Source organism: Carcharhinus amblyrhynchos, chromosome 9, assembly GCF_965287045.1.
Source record: "Carcharhinus amblyrhynchos chromosome 9, sCarAmb.v2.hapA, whole genome shotgun sequence".
Lineage (NCBI taxonomy): Eukaryota > Metazoa > Chordata > Chondrichthyes > Carcharhiniformes > Carcharhinidae > Carcharhinus > Carcharhinus amblyrhynchos.
In genome coordinates, this window is record NC_137332.1 from 24,408,566 (window position 1) to 24,429,539 (window position 20,974).

The window sequence follows — 20,974 nt, forward strand, 5'->3', positions numbered from 1 at the left end:
TAAAACCCGTAACAATAAAGGGTAAATTAAGGATGATAAATTCCAAAATCACCAGGTTCTTAATATGTGTTTTTAACATGTATAAAAGTCACTCATTCTATTGTTCTAGAAGTTGCAGTATCCTCACCTGGTAGCCCCGTGCAGGCTGTATTTGTAAACGAACAAAGGAAAAGTGATTATTCATAAAATTTGGCCAAATGATATCATCTCCAGACATTTAGATAGAATATTTATTTTATCTGGGAAATTGCTTGATTAATGTAATGGTGCGAGACTTAAGTTGACCATACAAATAATAAACTTTTTACTTTCTTGTTAAGCAGGGATTTGGAGAGAAGTGAGAGCTGTGAATGGTTTCTCAAATGTGTTGATATCAGTGATTATTGCGGGCACAGCTAAGTAGTGAACATTTTTCATTTATGTGAGGAAGTTTCTAATTCCAATGTTTTCTGGTCATGATGTGGGCCCTGAATGGGTCCACTTCTGTATTGTTAACTCCTGCATGTGCACTGAAGGAATACCTCAAAGCACCTGAACAATATAAAGTTAATGAATTATGGGCTACACCATTAAGTGTCAGCAAATCATTTATGTTTCAGTTCACATTCAACAAAATGGAAAGGGGGGGATTTTGGGTTGATGTTGTGGTTAACTACATCCAATTCTTTCACTTTTAGGATGTTATTTTTAATCCAGCCAGAATGATAGGAAGAGAGTGTCCTTTCTCTACTAATGACCAACATCCTACATGCAAACAGTTGCATTCACAGCTCAAAAATTGCCTATGTTAGCCCAAATCTGATGGTCTTTAGATACAAGGTGACTAATTTGGAGAATGCAAAGGTCTCATTGATAAAGTTTCGCGATGCTTTAAACTACATCCAGATTTTAATCTGAGTACTTGAAGCTGGCCACAAATGTCAGTAATGGAAAATACTATCATGTCCAACATTTCCTAACCCTTGATGAGCATAAAATGGTTTATTTAGCTGAACTGCTTTGTTTACCCTGTTTGATTTCAGTAGCATTGCCTAATGTTCATACATAAATTTTTATAAATGTCCAAGGATGCATGGTATATGCACGTTTGTTTTTAACAATAAATGCATGCCAAAAGTTGTTTGACAATGATTTGAACTTTTCCAAGTAAATCTTGACACCTAAAAAGGAAACTTAAAGTAATTTTTGTAGCATTGTCCTGGTTGGGCCACTAGCAGCTGAGTTAGTCTTGTCAATGCATCACATTGTTTCCAGATTTGATTTTTACTTCTGGTTCTTTTGGGAGTTGTTGACTATCTTTATGTAAGTGCAGCTTATGTGGGGCATTACCTTCAGGATACTGCAGCTTCCTTCAAATTGCTGTTCTAGCAATTCATATTTATTTTTAAAAGTCTGAATTTGCACTTTAATGGAATTCATCCTGAATATATTTGAATTTAATATTTTCAGTATTACGTGTTACGTCTTTCTGCGTCTGGTCCTGACCCTGCTAATTTTTTGTTTGAAACATTCTGGATAACTTTTTCACCATGTGTTCTGAGCTGGAACCTTTTGTCAGCTTGCTATTGGTCACCAGCTCTGCCATTTTGGACTTGATGAATCCTACTTCTCATTCATCTGATGAAACAAAACAATCAGTGCTTTAGTTCCAAGATGCTTGTGCATGTTTGAATGTCTCGTTTACACTATAAGAATTGTAAAATAACATTCCCCAAAAAATGTTAAGACTTGTTAAACCCAAATGGCAGGATGAATGAGTTCACCAGAAGTTTCTTCTTCTTACAGTAATCACACAGTTGCAGTATATTATAGTTATTTTATTTCCTCGAGCTGCAGTTTCCTTTTTGTTGTAATTTTTATGGTGTTAGTAGAATGTTCCAGTGATCTAGTTTGTAGAATTTACAATATATTGTGATTCAAAATTAGTAAATTCCTACTTCATGAGCCTAAATATGTGCATTTTGCAAAGCTCACACTCAGTTTTGTGATGATGTGTTATCGTGTAGGGCATTTCTGGCTATCAGTGGGATAGAATTTAAATCATTAGGAGCTGTATTTGTTCAACAACACACTGGGCTCCTTGCCTTTAAAAAATGGTTAGGTATATAATGAGTTATCACAGTCATCTGTTTTCAGAAATGATAAGTTTATGGTTATTTATTTCAAGTTTCAAGAAAATATCACAATTGATACTGCATCCAGTAGTACATGGATGCTATATACCAGGATTTGATATAGGTAGCCTTTCTAACAATGCAGGTTGCGAATAATGCATTGCTTTAGCTTTCTTTTCTATATTCTTCGCTTTACACTTTCAGAATAAGACTAACGATCAGGCAAAAATCCAAAAAGAAAATTTGTTTATAATTCTTCGCAAACTCTGTCAAGATTTGATTTTCAGGATTTTAAATACAGTCCCTAAAAAGGATACTGCAGCTTAAGTGAACCAGAAGCATTTCAATACATCCTAAAACTAAAACAAGCTTGGCTTCTGATTTGGGATATATGTATAAGATTATTTCTGAGCCTTTAATGTGGGCGTATGGACAATGCAATACGTTTCTGTTAAATCCATTTGTAACATGCATCATTTATTAATTTAAATTTTTAATTATTTTAACATCAGTAAAGAGATTTTAAAATAAATAGCAACTGCTGTTGAGGAAGACTTCTTATACCTGACAAGTGATCAATTTTTCTTCACTTGGAGAATAAATCCTGTATTTCACAGGCCCTCAGAGTTGTCCCTCTCCGACTAGATGCTATATAAGTTATTAAAATGTTAATTTTGTCTATATTAAATATAATAAACCTGCATAAAATATTGACTGCTTTTACTAATGGTAGAATAATTTGGTCACAGGGTTTAAATGGTGATTTGAAATATAACCATCTGTAACAAGAATGTTTTTGTTGATTAGATGGTTGGGTTAATCCCTGAAGACTGTTGTTCTCGCCAAATTGCAAACACTACAGTCATTATTTTCTTTATTGTACTCTTGGGCTACATTTTCTTAAAAGTTCAAAAGACACTAGCATTCCATTCAGCAAAGCCAGCCTGCATTTCGTGGTACAATTTGCTTCCGCCTGTGATGTATTGATGAAATAGTTTTGTTTTGTGTGAAACAACCCTCTGGCCATACAGATTGAATTAAAGTGTTTTCCTTAGGTTCTTGAATAAAGCTGGATGCCCAACCTGCCAGCTTCTGTTGTACATTATGTGAAACATGGTGAAAGGCAGAAAAGTACAATTTTACCCAAGCATACAGCTGCCTTTTGTCGAAAGTTTCTTGAAGTAATGTGTTAGCTGTCAAAATCCAGCTGCATATTAAGTGCAAACTGTTAATTCTGAGCTTCTCAATTGTTGGATGCAGCATGTGCATAACCTTGCAGACATCTCATTAGCAGAGCAATAAGTATAGCACTCTTCACAGATTTTATGCAACTGCATGAATTTCTCGCTTATTCAGCATATAAGGGTTGAGGCAATAGCCACTGCATGCACTGGAATAGGGAGTGAAGCACCAGGCATGTAATGTTAACAAAAATTCTTTCATGTTTATGCAGTCAGGTGAAAACCAGTCTGGCATTGAATTGCGAAGCTGATAGAGGGTTACTGGCAAAATAGAATCCTATTTCAAGATCAGCTCAGTTTCATGAATACCTAATAGCTTGTGTTTTTTTTACATTAATCCTTAAACATACTACTTTAATGTTCTTCACAAAAGTTAAATAATTGTAGGTTCAATATCAGTTTTCAAACAGAAGATATTAGCCCAAGGGTGCAATAAAATATCAATGAAATATGTGTGTTTTCATTTCATTCTTTCATACTTTGGGGGAAAAAGATAAAGGGGAAACTTGTGCATTTTGCATTTGAAAACCACCATGTTCTGTTCCATCACATGATTTTTCTCACCTTTTCTGTGTCTCAGATCCGGATAGCTTGTTGTTGGATCAAAAATAACCAGAGCTGTGTTTGTTTTTATACAGGAGCCTTGCAAATTGAGAACAGTGAGGAATCTGACCAGGGCAAATATGAATGCGTATCAACTAACAGCGCTGGAACACGTTACTCTGCTCCAGCCAACTTGTACGTCAGAGGTAGGGAGTGGACTTCTTAAACTTGTTCTGCATTTCAATTTGTTGATGTAATTGTTTAATTTGTGGGAGACATTTTCTGGACTGCTGTATATTTAATTTAATCTTTTTGTTCATTCCAATGATTGAATTCTCTTTATGTTATGAATTGACTCACCTTTTCTACATGTACAAACACAGGATACCAAGGCCATCTCCATCAAACACCTGTAAAATAGGTTCCTTTCTCTGTTCTAAGCAGCCTGAATATTGTTTAAATCAAAGGTGCAATGTTTCAATCTTTTGTTTTTTTGCTCTTTGTTGCTTTTTCTCTCCTGAGGTTTCTATTTTATCAAATGAAGATCAGACTGGAGACTTTGTCAGGATACCAGCTTTCTAAAGTTTCCAGGCATATGTTGGTAATGTAAATGATGAATAGCTTCCATTTAAAAACTTTATCCCTTCAAAGTGAGTGTTTAATATTTTTGCTAGAGCTTCAACTGTATTATTATTTTCCCTTTATTATACGTGGGCTCTGCTAACAACATTTTTAATTGGGTGCACTTATTCCTTTTGATTTGGATAGAAACTTTTAAATTTAATTTTAAGAGTCATCACATATGCTTCATCCTATGCTTTATGTAAGCAAAATTCCCAAATGCAATCAAAAATTTGAACTTCAAGAATGTGGGATATAGCAACAGTAAAGAAAGTTAGGCGGCAATTTTGTTCTGCTTAGTACCTTGTTTACACATATAAATGAGGCAGCAGCAGGCAAAACATGGTTTTAGTTTCCCTTATCCAGTTCAAACTGATTACAGAGGTAATCTGATTGCTCTTGGGGTGGGAGATTCTAAGTGCCCAGAGGCTGCTTCTAAATAGAAGGTAGCTGAAAATATACATATGTCTTGTGATTGGGATTGTTGTTGGTGCAGGCTTGAATGGCCTTCTGCACTGTAGGGATTCTATGATTTTATTGGCAATAACGTGGTTTCCTGACCTTCCTGTACAGTATAGCTCTGCTCTGTGAAGAGCCTTTAGGCATTGCAATTCTTTATTCATGGGGTACTTCTGGGGTACAGACTGGGGTGGTGGGGTGCAACTGGAAGAAGGAATTGCTTCCCAAAGAATTGTGATGGGATTGGTGACATGCCATTATCCGGCCACGATGGCCAGGACTGCAGATCAAATCCTACCAGAACTTCAAAATTTACAGATGGCACACAGCTTGAAAGCATTTTGAATGGGAGGGGGCAGTGATAGACTTTTAAAATGTCCTTCTCTTGAGTTTTGCTGTTAAATATATCACTATAATATATATAGTATATATGGATTGTGGTCAGGTCCAATGTCAGTACCTGGATAGGTTCTTTCTTGTTGTATTCAGGTTTAAACTTTAGATCACACTAATGTATCCTATTTGGTAACAATGGACATCTGGGCACCTCGATAGTGTTCTTTTAGGTTGCTTAAAAAATAATGCTTGCTATTTAAAAATGGTTAGTTTGACAAAATTCAATCAATTTCAACTTACATTGACTTCTTGCATCTAAACCAAATTGCCCTTGACTGAATAATCTTTCTCTTGCCCCACTACTGCATTCAAGTCACCCATGATAATTGTCATTGGCTCACCTGGTTTACTTCAGAATCTCTTTGATGTTAAAACAGAACTTTTCTATATCTTCATCAGTGATCTTACATTGGAACATAGACCTGGCTCGCATTGATACTGAAAGGCTTTCCTTCTAACTTCATAAACAAATCTGCTTTTTCATCAAAACGATGACACCATACTTAAACTTCACACATCCTGAATAAACCATGACATGCCATGCTACTCATAAACCACAGCTATCTATTACTAGTCAGTTTGACCTTGCTCATATCAAAAATATCAATGTTCACATCTGTCATTTCCGATCGCAGCAGCCCCTCTAACATCCTTTTCCAGGATATTTGCTTACTCTCAAAGTTATTGCCATTAACAGCCTTATTGTGGATGATCGGATGGGTGTCCTGACTTTAGCCGAAGCCTGGATCGTACGTACTAACGTCAGCCCCTTAATGTAGCCTCCCTACCTAGCTATACTTTTCAGTGTCTGTAGAGTTCAACCATTATGGTGCTTCTATCAAGAAATCAATAATTGTTTACTTCATTTATGTTTCTGTATGACTCTTTTAACTGGTACATTTTTGATCCTCAGGTCACCTATAGTTGCATTTTTAAACAACCGATTTATGTATCTTTGCCCTTCCAGTCAACACAGCAGTTCAGCCATTGATTGGCTCAGCCACTCTTTCTCCCCCATCTTGAATCAGGTTTCACTCCCTGGTGCCACAAAAGATCCAAATATCCCCTGTTACCATGTTACACTTTTTTCCTCCTTGTCCTCGGGTGGCACAGTACTGCCTCAAAGTGCCAGGGACACAGATTCACTTCCAGTTTGGGTGACTGTAATGCGTGGAGTTTGCATGTTTTCCCCGTGTTTGCGTCAGTTTCCTCCGGGTGTTCCGGTTTCTTCTGCAGTCCAAAGATGTGCAGATGAACTGGCTATGTTAAATTGAGCCTTAGTGTTGGGGGATTAGCAGGCTCAATGTGCCAAATGGCCACCTCCTGCACTGTAGGGACTCTTCGATCTTCTCGTCTTCTGTTATTCGTACCAGTGGAACTGTATTCACTCGGTACACCCACATCTTTAACACATCCAACCAGCTCCAGAGCAACTCCAGCATTAACTTCTCGTTCTACTGCTGGAATATTAACCCTAAAGGCCTCCCCCTCCCCCAAAAAAGGATCTACTCTTGGATTTCTTTTCCTCCACCTTAATGGTGGATCTTCTTGTAGCTTCCAAAGACATAAGGACAACTTCCACATATATGCTGACAATATTCATCTGTAGCTCTGTACAGCTTCTACAACCCTTCAACTATGCACCACCTCCTTGTCCAGTATCTGATTGTGATGGATGAGCTGCAATTTCCTCCTTTTAAACATTGGGAAGCTAAAGTTCAATCTGAATGGCCTACTCCTAATTAGTATGTTCATATAATCCCATCAGACTCCTTACTTTTCCCTGGCTACTGCCTTGGGTTGAGCCACCAACATATACCCTTGAAACATTGCCTTCCTCTGCCTCAGCTTGTGTGCTGCTGAAACTCTTAATCATGCCTTTGTTACACTCAGATTCAACTGTTGCAATGCTGCCTTGGCCAGTCTCCCATCCTCCACCCTCCTGATTTCTCACCAATAATGCCCTTTCTTGCTGACCGACTTTGACTCCTCATCTGCCATAGCCTCCAGTTTAAAATTCCGATCCTCATGTTTAACTCGCTTTCATAACTTTGCCTCTTACTGTCTCTGTACCCTACACCAGCTTTTTGACTACTTCTTGAGCTCTGACAGGGGGTCATCCAGATTCGAACCGTGATTCCCTCTCCACAGGTGCTGACATTTTCTAGCATTTTCTGTTTTTGCTTCAACTACTCCATTCCACCATCTCAGCTGAAGGAATCAACATGGATGCTAATTAGACAGCATAACTGGGCTATTTACAAAGGACAACCAAACTGCTGTTTTGTCCTCCTTTTAGTGTGTACATTGTTAAATGTTGATCTGACATTTTGTAAAACCAGCAGCATATTAGGGTAATTAGATGACAGGTTGACTAACTACAATGACAATTGGCTGACTGATGTAATGCATTTATCATAAGAACATAAGAAATAGGAGCAGGAGTAGGCCATCTAGCCCTTCGAGCCTGCCCCACCATTCAATAAGATCATGGCTGATCTGTCGTGGCTCAGTTCCACATTCCTGCCCTCTCCCCATAACCCTTAATCCCCTCGCTTATCAAAAACCCATCAACCCGCGTCTTAAAAATATTTAGCGAGGCAGCCTCCACCACCTCAACGGGCAGAGAATTCCAGAGATTCACCACCCTTTGAGTGAAGAAGTTCCTCCTCAACTCCGTTCTAAACCACCCCCCCTTTATCTTGAGGCTGTGCCCCCTAGTCCTACTGTCCTTTCTGAGCGGGAAGAGTCTCTCCACCTCTATCCTATCCATCCCGTTCATCATCTTATACGTCTCAGTGAGATCTCCCCTCATTCTTCTAAACTCTAACGAGCCTCTCCTCATAGCTCAACCCCCTCAACTCCGGTATCAGCCTAGTAAACCTCCTCTGCACTCCCTCCAAGGCCAAAATATCCTTGCGTAAGTACGGCGCCCAAAACTGCACACAGTACTCCAGCTGCGGCCTCACCAATGCCCTATACAGCCGCAGCAAGACCTCCCTACTTTTATATTCAATCCCCCTCGCGATGAAGGCCAGCATCCCATTCGCCTTCCTGACCACCTGCTGCACCTGCAAGCTGGGTTTTTGCGACTCATGCACAAGGACCCCGAGGTCCCTCTGCGCCGTCGCCTGCTGCAGTTTTTCTCCACGTAAGTAATAATCCTTCCTACCATTATTCCTACCAAAGTGGACCACCTCGCACTTGCCAACATTAAATTCCATTTGCCAGTTCCTGGCCCATTCGCCCAGCCTATCTAGATCCTTCTGCAGACTCTCCACACCCTCCACGCAATTTGCCGTTCCCCCAATCTTGGTGTCATCAGCAAATTTCGACACCATACACTCGGTTCCCTCCTCCAGATCATCTATATAAATGGTAAATAGCTGAGGCCCCAGCACCGACCCCTGGGGCACTCCACTAGTCACTAGTTATCAAACAAACAACCTTCTGGTGTACCTCTGCTTTCAGTCTCTTTGTGAGCTTACTCGCTTATTTGAACTTTTTGCAAAAGAAACTAAGCATAATTTATTCAAGATTTCTTACGTCCAAAATTTGATATAAAATAACATTTAAACAAAATAAATTTTACTTCTTAATGATGACTGAGTTACAGGTTGTTAATTTCGCCCTTTATTCTGGTTCCTTTTTTAGACAAAAAAAATTATAAATTAAACCTGTGACAAATCAGCAACTTTTTAACTTAACAAAAGATCCCAAAGTGCATCAGAAGAGCATTTATAAGCGCAGTGTGATACTGACCACATAAGGAGCTATTAGATCAGATGACCAAAAGCTTGGTTAAAGTGATATATTTCAAAAATTGCCTTAAAGAAGGAAAATGAGATGGAAAGGCATAGGGAAGGAATTCCAGAGCTTTACGGTCTAGACAACTGGATGCACAGTCACCAATGATAGAGCAGTTATAATAAAAGCAAATACTGTGGTGGAGCAATTATAGTTGGGAATGCACAAGAGGCCTGAATAAGAGAAGTGCAGATATCAAGAGAGTTGTGGCATTGCAGGAGATGTGGATGGGTGAGGCCATGATAAGATTTGAAAGGAATGATTAGGATATTAAAATCAAGACTTTGCTTGACTGGGAGTCACTGTAGCTCTGACTACAGACATGATAAGGAAATAGGACTTGCTGTGAGTTGGGAGACGACAGTAATGTTTTAAATGACCACAATTTTAAGGAGATCATAATTTGAAACTGAAAGGAAATTTTAATCTTCATTTACAGAGGCGGTGTTGAGACTGACTTAGCAGGTTTTGTCCTTTGGTTGAATCAATTTTTTGGTTTCTACATCATATTGTTAGCATCCCTTATCAATGACCATCATTCTTGCTTTGGAGAACTTGTGGACTTGCAGATAAAAAAAACTTACTATCTGATTAGTATTACTAATGATCAATGTTTTCATGATTCATAAGCTAGTTGAGATCAGATATGTAGTGGTGATCTGCCTAATGGCAGGGCTGCTGCTCATCTCCACATCTCACAGGCTTATGCTTTCAACAATGAATCGTAAATTGGTCTTATTGTTTATTATCTTGTCAAGCCACTTAATTCAGATTGCTTCTTTGAGTCATTTACACCTTTCAAATGGCCTCCAAAAGACTATTTTTATGGTTAGTGTGTCATTGATAGCAAGCATGCAATACTGCTACTGGCACGTTATTACATAGGAAAGAGCTGCAATCCCAAATGGCGCGTTGGCTCTAATTTGGCCATCAGAAGTAGCACAAAGAAGTGGGCAGTTTCTATTTGTCTTTCAGTTGAAGCAGTGATTTGCCGGTGGGGTTAATTTGTAAATTAACAAAGTGACATTCAGAACTTGAAAGTCTATTGAAGTTCTGTGGTGCAATATGCTGATGTCATTTAAAAAGATACAGCATCCGCAATAACTTGTTTGTGCAGTGTACACAAACTACTTGTCCAAAGATTATATCATAGTGACCCAGAGTTTATGGTCAGTATCATAGAGGCATAGAGGATTACAGGTTGGAAGCAGGCCTTTCAGCCCAACTTGTCCATGCTGACTTTTTTAAACCTTTAAGTTAGTCCCAATTGTCTGTGTTTGGCCCATATCCCTCTATACACATCTTACCCATATGACTGTTTAAATGCTTTTTAAAAGACAAATTATACCCTTTACTATGACCTCTGGCAGCTTGTTCTAGACACTCACCACCCTCTGAGAAAAAATTGCCCCTCAGGAATCTTTCGTATCTCTCCCCTTTCACTTTAAACTGATACCATATTGTTTTAGACTTCCCAGTGACAAAACAGGAGCTTTCCACTGGCCTCAAAATAAGTCTCATTGAGAAATCCAGCGACCTCTCTACCAAAAATTTAATCTCTAGTGTCATTTTGTAGCAATGCACCTGATTGCAGCATTCTACACTGGGCATTCCCAAAGTGGAGCCAGAGAAACGTCATCAAATAGTTCAAGCCAAACACTGAAGGATTTTCACAAGGTCCACAAACAGGAAACAAATGTCAGTAAAATAAAATCACTTAGATTTTGTTTGCATGGGCAGATTTTATTTGCTTCCCCCTTTTATTAACAGTGGTGTGCTTTGCAACCCTTTTTGATGTGATTCCAATTTCCCATTAATGACCCCACAGCAAACTCAAGATGGGAAAAATTCAGAGGATTAATTTATTTACAAGCGCTCAAAATGCAGTAGGGGGAGGTTGCCATGCAATCCCCTGTGCATTCGTACAGAAGGGATAGAGAAAAAAAGATGTACAGGGCACAAAAACCACCAGAAAATAATTATTGTTTTGCTTGAGTGCACTATCCGTATCAAAGTCAGATGATGAATTCCTTTACAAAGGTTAGCAGGCTGAATTGCTGCTGGATAATTAACTTTTTCAGTAGAGATGATCTCCACAATGATATAGGCCACACACAGATGAATCCTCCTTGTAGGTAATCATGTGGAAGGTCAACCCCAGTGGGGAGGGTGGGCAGGCATTCAGCCGGACAGGGTTCATTTTCTGTACTGCTGCTAGGTAGATGGAAAAATGGCAGACTAAGGTTTTTCAGTACCACAAGGCAACATAAGTGGTTCCACTAGCTAGGAGTTTACATGACTCACACCACATGAGTCCCACCTCTCTATTTCAGCATTTACAAAGAATGTTTGACAAAGTTGTTAATGTTCTAACCATTAAATTTTAGAAGAGATGTTGTGGGGTCCGAGTTGACAAATCTAATCCAATGGCAAGGCTTGGCTTATGAAATGTAGATGGTCTTTATGTAATTCCTTTTGAATTTGGTCTCTTGAGTCCGGTGTGAGGTGGGGTCATTAGGCTCTCTTCAGAGATAACTGAGGCATCAGTTTCTACAAAACTGTCATCTTAACTGGTATTGTTTGACGGTTGCAGGTATTTTAAAAAGGGTCTTTGGCCAGTCTTTAAAATTTTAGAAATTAGCCATGAAAATGTCTATATATTTGTAGAAAAGGTTCTAGTCCCCTGACAATTCTGAAAACAAAACTTTTAGAACATTTTGTTAAAGAAAACAAATGTATTATTTATTATGGGTGGCACAGTGATTAGCATGGCTGCCTCACAGCGCCAGGGACCTGGGTTTGATTCCAGCCTTGGGTGACTGTGTGGAGTTTACATGTTTTCCCCGTGTCTGCGTGGATCTCTGGGGATACTCCAGTTTCTCCCACAGTCCAAAGATGTGCAAGTTAGATGCAGTATCCAGGCTAAATTGCCCCTTAGTGTGTCAAGATGTGTAGGTGAGATGGATTAGTTGTAGGGATAGGGCAAGGTGGTGGGCCTTGTTGAGATGCTCTTTTGAAGAATTGGTGTAGACTTGATGGGCTGAATGGTCTCCTTCTGCACTGTAGGTATTCTATGGATTTAACAGCAATTACTGAATTATTTTTTCAAGACCAGTTCTGTTGTTCATCAATCTTTATTAAAATCCAGTCCAGAAATTCAGATAAGTGTTCGCATTATAGTGAGCCCTTTTAGTGTTGTTTGGATAATTTAAACAGCCAATAGCAAATTTAGTAATTTTCTATATTTAACCCATGTGGTATGATTTTCAGAAAGAAGTCCATGGTCCAATGAACAGCAGTTTCCTGGCTCCATCGATGCTAGTCTGTTTTCCTTCTGTATGGAAATACATGATTTTTGTCAGTACTCAGTTACTAAATCTGGAATAAAGTCTACAGTAATGGTTATTAATATGTTATAGAATTTAATCTAAATAAGCCTAATGATCATCACAGTTCAGATTGCTGTAATCCAACAAACAGAAAATTTCCCAAGACCTACCAGTTTTTTTTCTCCTCCCCACAACAACCTACTTGAAGGACACGCTCTCTTCTATGCTGTCTTAAAAATTTACCCCATTTGCCACTGATGCACAGTGTTGCATTGAGACCACCTACAAGTTGCACTGCAGGAACTCATCAAATCTTTTTTGACAGCACCTCCCAAATCCTTCATTGTTGATGGATCAAATGCTGGAACAGCCTACTGAACACCATTGTGGGTTCAGTACATGTAACACTCTGCAGTGGTTGGTGAAGGCTGCTCATTGCAACCTTGTAAGTCTCAACACCAGGCAACCTTCTCCAGGGCAGTTGAGGGCGAGCAATAAGTACTGGTTTTGCCCTGGAATTTGCATTCCTTAAAAGAATTAAAACAAAACTCCACTTTTTGCAACATTTATTTACCACAACAATTAGCTTGTTTTACTCATGATAGATATTTTAATTTAATAATGTGTTTATTCTGTTGCAAACTGTTGCTTCATGTCATCACCTTAGTTGCTGTTGGAAAACATCAAATTTATATTTAGTTCTATATCTGCATCATCTTTATGGTGGTGTTAATCTCCTTTATCATTTCAAGCACTGATGATATATTCCATTGCAAAAACCCTTTCTAAATACATAAGAACATAAGAAATAGGAGCAGGAGTAGGCCAACTAGCCCTTCGAGCCTGCCCCGCCATTCAATAAGATCATGGCTGATCTGTCGTGGCTCAGTTCCACATTCCCGCCCTCTCCCCATAACCCTTAATCCCCTCTCTTATCAAAAACCCATCAACCCGCTTCTTAAAAATATTTAGCGAGGTAGCCTCCACCACTTCAACTGGCAGAGAATTCCAGAGATTCACCACCCTTTGAGTGAAGAAGTTCCTCCACAACTCCGTTCTAAACCGCCCCCCCTTTATCTTGAGGCTGTGCCCCCTAGTCCTACTATCCTTTCTGAGCGGGAAGAGTCTCTCCACCTGTATCCTATCCATCCCATTCATCATCTTATGTCTCAATGAGATCTCCCCTCATTCTTCTAAACTCTAACGAGTACAAGCCTAATTTATTCAGTTTCTCCTCATAGCTCAACCCCCTCAACTCCGGCATCAGTCTAGTAAACCTCCTCTGCACTCCCTCCAAGGCCAAAATATCCTTGCGTAAGTACGGCGCCCAAAACTGCACACAGTACTCCAGCTGCGGCCTCACCAATGCCCTATACAGCCGCAGCAAGACCTCCCTACTTTTATATTCAATCCCCCTCGCGATGAAGGCCAGCATCCCATTCGCCTTCCTGACCACCTGCTGCACCTGCAAGCTGGGTTTTTGCGACTCATGCACAAGGACCCCGAGGTCCCTCTGCACCGTCGCCTGCTGCAGTTTTTCTCCACGTAAGTAATAATCCTTCCTACCATTATTCCTACCAAAGTGGACCACCTCGCACTTGCCAACATTAAATTCCATTTGCCATTTCTTGGCCCATTCGCCCAGCCTATCTAGATCCTTCTGTAGACTCTCCCCACCCTCCGCACAATATGCTTTTCCACCAATTTTGGTGTCATCAGCAAATTTCGACACCCTACACTCGGTTCCCTCCTCCAGACCATCTATATAAATGGTAAATAGCTGAGGCCCCAGCACCGACCCCTGGGGCACTCCACTAGTCACCATCCGCCAATCGAATAGCACCCATTGACCCCCACTCTCTGCCTCCTATTTGACAACCAGTCCTCTATCCACGCTAACACCCTACCCCCAACTCCATGCCCCTTGACCGTCTGCAATAACCTCTTGTGAGGTACCTTGTCAAACGCCTTCTGAAAATCAAGAAAGACCACATCCACCGGCTCTCCTCTATCCACCGCCCTAGACACATCCTCATAGAACTCCAGTAAATTTGTCAGACACGACTTCCCTTTAACGAAGCCGTGCTGCCCCAGAGGCCAAATTTCCAACCCTTTGGCCAGTTCAACCAGATTACTGTTTCGCATTCAAGAGATTGTTTGTTTTAATGCAGAAGCCCAAATCTTCAAAATTCCACATCTTCTTCCATTTTCTCCATGTTGTCTTAAAATTGATTTTTGTCCTCCTAGGGAGGAAACAGCTTGATAGAAACCACACAATTCCTACAGTGCAGAAGGAAGTAATTTGGCCCATCGAGTCTTCCCCAACTCTTTAAAAGAGTGTCTTAATCAGGGCCACCCCACGCCGTTCCCCCGTAACCTCTTGAATTTACCCCGCTCGTCCCCTAACCTACACATTTTGGCCACTTTAGGAGCAATTAAGGATGGCCAATCCACCTAAACTCACATCTTTGGAGAGTGGGAGGAAACGGATTATGCAGAGGAAACCGTAGTCACAGGGAGAACATGCAAACTCCACATAGTCACCCAAGGCTGGAATCGAACCCATGTCCCTGGTGTAATGAGGCAGCAGTGCTAGCCACTGTGCTATTGTGCTGTGCCAGCTTGGAAATTGATACTGATCAGCTCCAGGAGCCAACATCTTTGGAGAGTGACATTATTCTATTTTACTTCACACTCAACTCAAACTGGGTCAAAAGAAGTAGTAGTTCATTCCTAAGCAGAATTCAGCAGTTGCCAAATATTGAATCTGCTGCAGTATGTTCTGTACCACAAAGTTGTTTGTGTTGAGGCATGGTGACAATGGGTTGGGTGGTACAGTGGTTAGCACTGCGGTCTCACAGCGCCAAGGGCCTGGATTTGATTCTCGACTTGGGTCACTGTCTGTGAGGAGTCCACACATTTTCCCTATGTCTGTATGGGTTTCCTCTGGGTCCTCCAGTTTCCTCCCACAGTCCGAAAGACATGCTGATTAGGTGCATTGGCCATGCTAAATTCTCCCTCAGTATACCCGAACAAGCGCCAGAGTGTGGCAACGAGGGGATTTTCACAGTAGCTTCATGGCATTGTTAATGTAAGCCTACTTGTGACAATAAATAAATTTGTATGAACTTTTAAAAAAAATAAAGAATTGTGTGTTGGCATTCAACACCCCATTAAAATGAGGAGTGTAGTTAAGGTTTAACTTTGGAGTGTTAGCTTTTTGGGGAGGGGGAAAGCCCTCTGGACAGGTTTGCCAACACTGTTTGAGGGGAAGGTTAGTAAAACTGGAATATCAAAGAAACAAACATGCATTTTTTGGATTTTGCCCCTATGCATGTGGTATTGGACCCAATGATGCTGAACCATTCAGTTACAGTTCATGGTGTTTCTGGTGAAACTAAGAAGCCCTAAGTGCATTGTGATGAGGCTTTGAAGGATAAATATCCAAATACTTGTTTTGCTCTGAATTAATTTTCTTTATTTCCTTTGTCTCGCATCTCAATTTTGCTGATACATCGCCCAAACCTTTTGCCCACTGAATTTTCAGTTTTCTTTTGTTGCCAACGTTTGGACTAAAATAACTATAGTAACCTGGTTCAGAAAAAAGTGTTTCTATTGTGTGTGTGTGTTCATGTCACAAATTTGCTTGCCATTAACAATGATTCTATCCTGTCGTGCTTGTCAAAACAGAACCAATGTGCTGAACAAACTGACCAAAGTTTCTTTTATTACATTTTAATTTCATTCAGTATTTAGTACTGCAATTATGCGAAAGGCTGGGAAGTGAAGTAGAGTAAAGCAAAACACATTACATAAATGCAACTACAAAATGCTAGAAGTTGGACGTGAGTTCCAAGTACAACCAACACTGTCCCACAGTGGAATTCCAATCAGTATTGAGTCCTCGCAAATACCTGTAACATATTATTCTGTCAAGAAAATTGGGACAAATTTATTTCAAACTTACTTCAAGCAATTAGGAGAATTGTGTAGTTATAGTTTTAATTGTCGCCTAGTGTTCTGTGCTCTGAGGTCTTTCTGAATATGTGCTAGCCCAATTTTGTGCTGTATATAAATTCCATCTATGATTTCTAACTGTAGAGACCACGACAACACTTCCCAGCCTGGGCTTGATGAACTTATTTCAATACTGTTCTTTCTTCCAACAAATGTGCAGCTACGATGAAGTGGAATGTCCTCAAGTGCAGAATTGTCTTTTTTTAGGGGTGTGACACAGAATGTCATAATAACAAGACGCATAATCTTGTGCTGTGCGTGTGTGTCTGGTTTATGAATGTGCATATGTGAAGCTGAAATACCACCACACTATTGTCTTGTCTTGTTCTTTCAGTGCTGTGAGGATTGATGAAGCCTGGCCTGTTTTTACTCTCTGTGTTTTTCCTTGTCTTTTTATTCCCTCCTCATCCTCATTGCACTCTACCATCAAACCCTTCATCTCTCAGATCAGCGAGAAGGTTGGTCTCTTTCACTTCTTATCCACCTACGCCACGCCAAATGGACTGTCCTATAGTGAAACAGAGGAGAGCTGGGGTTTCTGGCTCCCTGCCAGACATGGCCTAGCCCTACCTGTTGGAATCTAATGACTTTCTGCTTAAGTGTCTTTAAAACCTCGTGGAAGTGTCAGCGTGCTGCATGTTAATGTTTGTTTCTATTCTCCATCACTGGCTCTGTTCTGTGCCATGAGGAGAATCTTATCCTCTCTGCTTCTTTCATGGTTGGTAGCTGTATCCCTAATACTTTGAAACTGTAACCCCAATTTCACTTTCAGCTTTCAAAATTGTTCAGATATTTATTCAGATTTCATACTTGATCATCACAAATTTTCAGATTTTGTAAATTGAATCATCCATTCTTCAATTATGTTGTGTCTTAAAAGATAAAATTTACCATATATTTTTCGAATATTTAGTCAATCTCAAAAAAAAATCTATGTTAGACACAAATTATTTTATAAATACCTATGGGTTGGTATTCTAGAATATTAAAATTGTCAATCATTCATATATAATGAAGTGACAATGTCTAGAGTAAATAACAACAGAGAATGCTGTGTACACTTGGGAGATTAGTCAATATCTGTACAGACAAAAAGAGATACTGCATCCGCAGTATTTTGCTTTAGTTGTGTCCAAACTGGAGCGTTTACCAAATGTAATTTGCTGTAACATTACAAACTGTAGTGGTTAAGAAATAATTACTTTTTGTTTGAAATGTAGCCCTTCCCTAGTACAAATTCACTGGGGTTTACTGAAATTCTAATGGATTTTAAGATAGCTAGGATTTTCAATAGTCTCCCACTCCAGTTCTCTTTATACACCATTTTATAAAACAGTAAAAAAAAATTTTGCAAGGAGTGAGATGTTATTATGATCCTTGATTGGAATGTTCAAATCTAGACTCAAACTCAGTGTTTAGAAAAGAACCAAGCATATCCTTGGACTCAGAATGAGTTTGCTTATTTTCAAACATCTCAAGTTTTGACTTGCATGTTTACATCGGAGGATGTTTTGATCAGATCCTGTTTCAGATACCATTATTAACTGTTTGTATGTCCAGTGGATGTAATGCAAGAGCTGGGGCAGGAGAGAATACTAAACTGTACATACAGTTGAAAAGAGCCAAATTAGGGAAAATTCTATTCTACTATTTCAGACTCCTCTCTCCAAAGCTCCAGCAATACAAAACCCTCTGCATCAATGTTACTGATATTTTTCCAGATAATATTTTGGCTAAATTTTGTGGGACTGTTGTGCCCTAACATTGAAAGGCTAAGACCCAATGTTTTGTACATCATAGCTCATACATGTTCTCTTCTCTCCCACATTTGCTCTTGATAGAAGCAAACTGCCCCCCAAAGCAAATATGTTTTTGGTGGGGAGGAGACACATAAAACATGACGGGAATAGGCCATCACCTTGTCTCACACTCCTAACTGAGTCTCCATAATACAGGGACTGCCCGCCCTTGCCTTCTGAGGCCCTTAAATGGCCAATTAAACTTAAAACATCGCCTTGTTTCATCTCACCGTAGTGTGAGAAAATGAAGGAGCAAAATACAAATGACGGCAAAATTGGTTAACATTGTATTGTCCACTCTGGAACCTCCAAACTTTTCAGGGTGGTGGGTGCATGGAATCGGCTGCCAGAGGTGGTGGTGGAGGCGGATTTGATAGGGTCTTTTAAGAGACTTTTGGATGAGTACATGGGACTTGGTAAGATAGAAGGTTATAGGTAAGCCTAATAGATAGAGATATGTTCGGTGCGACTTGTGGGCCAAAGGGCCTGTTTGTGCTGTAGTTTTTCTATATGTTCTATCACTGCAGTTAGTCACGCTCAGCCCATGTCAGGATATCTTTTGGATTTAATTTTGGAAAGTGAAAGTGATACCAACTTTTTTAAGCTTATTTTATCCTCCCACTTGAATCATTTGCAACATCAGTTAAACACATTTACTTCATTAGGGCAAAGCAAAAATCATGGGCATTAAACCTTTCCTTGAAAATTGGTTTGGAGGTCATTGGAGGAATGATATTGGTCTGATTCAAAAACGTTAAACAATATCCACTACCAACATGAAAGAGACAGAAAAATTAATAAATGTTGTATGTTAATGCTGTGGTGAACGTGAGTCAGAGCACGTTGCATTATTAATTATTTTTTCCCTCCCTTTGTTTCTTCCTTTGTGAATTTGAGGATAAATTTTATTTTTTTTATGAATTCTTGCATGCTGTTCTTGGAAGAACTTGGATCTTACCCTCGCATACTGACTTGCATTTCATTTTATACATGACATCCAACAAATGGAAACATCACCAATGCTGCAGTCTCCATTTAACAATGTTCAAAAGAGATTGACTGATGCCTGGTTTTGATATTACTACCAATACTGATAGCTGAAACCTTCACATCAGTCAACAAGGTTAAACAGAAAAGGAAAAGGTGGTGCAGGATTGAAAGATTTGGAAATGAAAGGCTCCAGCTGCATTGCAATGATAAACTTGTCATTTGTATTTGAAAATATAATCTGGTTTGTTATACTAGTCTTTTGGGGCAAAAGCTTCCTCTGAGTGCTTCTGTTGATTGAAGCAGTTTCAAAACCATTGAATCTTATCCTTTTTTGGCCAAAATTTTAAATTACTTTCAAAACAATTTGGCTCCCTTGGTCCTTTATGCAGAATACCATGATTGGCTATAAGCAAAGTATTGGTATAATAGTGACACCAGTATCAGTAGAACCTGAATTTAAGTGGAACTGGGATGGATGCAAAAAAATTCTAATGTTGAAACCGATTGGTTAATGATGCGATGATTTGGACAACATATGTTATGTTAGCAGATAGCAACTAGCTTTTAAGAGTAATTACGAAGAGTTGAGGAGATGTCATTGTGCCCAGCTAGATTAAACTGTTTACTCAATATCTTTGATTCGATGGATAGTTTTGTGAATAAAATGTAATATTTATAATTTAGTCGGCTGCTGCATTGCATGTTTGCCTACTCAATGCATGCTGACGTTTGTAGATAAGTGAAACAATGGACAGAATTCTCCCAAAAAATTCCGAACTTCATAATGGCAAGAATAATGGAGTGACCCAAGCCAGTGTCTGTGGTGTGCTCTGCATTGTAATTCTCCCACACTAAAACCACTTTGTTGGAGAGTTGGGAGTTTTGCGCTGAAACACACCAGTAATTCTCACCTCTGAATGTTTGGGTGCCATTTTGCAAGGGCACCCCGATCTCAAAGTGCACTGAAAGACCCCCTCGTGCACCCACGGATATCGGGATTTCCTCTCTCTCCCCCTTCATAGCCCTCCTATCATTGCCCCTGCTCAGGCCCTACCGCCTCAGCACAACTGTTGGCGCACTGGTAGTACCCAACTGGTATACTGGTAGTACCAACTATCATCACCAGCCTGTCCAGTGGGCACTGTCCATCCATATCCCCAATCTCCCCAGGCTTCAATGGCTTCCAAGCCCCCCGGCATGACCATTGTGCCAGGTCTCTGCTTGTAGACACCAGTAGCCTTTATCTTCAGTCTAACTTTTGTGGTGGGAAATTGAGATTATTTTCATGAATTGTCATATTAAGTGACTCTTTGATTGTTCCGTGTGATTGGTGGAAATCCAAAGGTGCCTTATAAATATGACTTTATTGATTAAAAAAATTGAGGAACTGTCAGTATAATAAGGACAATGCAAATCTTGACATTAGTTTAATCCAACTGTTACGGAATCAGGTACAATATCTACTAATTCTCTGTAGAAATTAAGCTGCTATATTTTGAGAACATAAAAGGCACCAAATGAAGAGAAAAGAACTTTTGTGGTAGTTACATTTCCTTACACTGGTGAAAATGAAGAACCATTTTTGTATGGAAATAGAATTTGAATATCCATCCCCGTTCCAAAACTAATTTCTTGTGTTTGTGACAGTTCCATTGCTA

At 39.6% G+C, this 20,974-nt stretch overlaps 1 protein-coding gene across 2 annotated transcripts in view; it reads left to right on the forward strand.

Moving 5' to 3' along the window:
• The window catches only part of ptprfa (protein tyrosine phosphatase receptor type Fa), a 488,466-nt gene that overhangs the window by 315,001 nt on the left and 152,491 nt on the right, over positions 1 to 20,974 (forward strand). For both annotated transcript variants that reach the window (XM_080195322.1, XM_080195323.1), the window contains exon 6: positions 3,994 to 4,104. In XM_080195322.1, the coding sequence (XP_080051448.1) occupies positions 3,994 to 4,104 (111 nt within the window). The remainder of the gene's footprint in view (positions 1 to 3,993; positions 4,105 to 20,974) is intronic.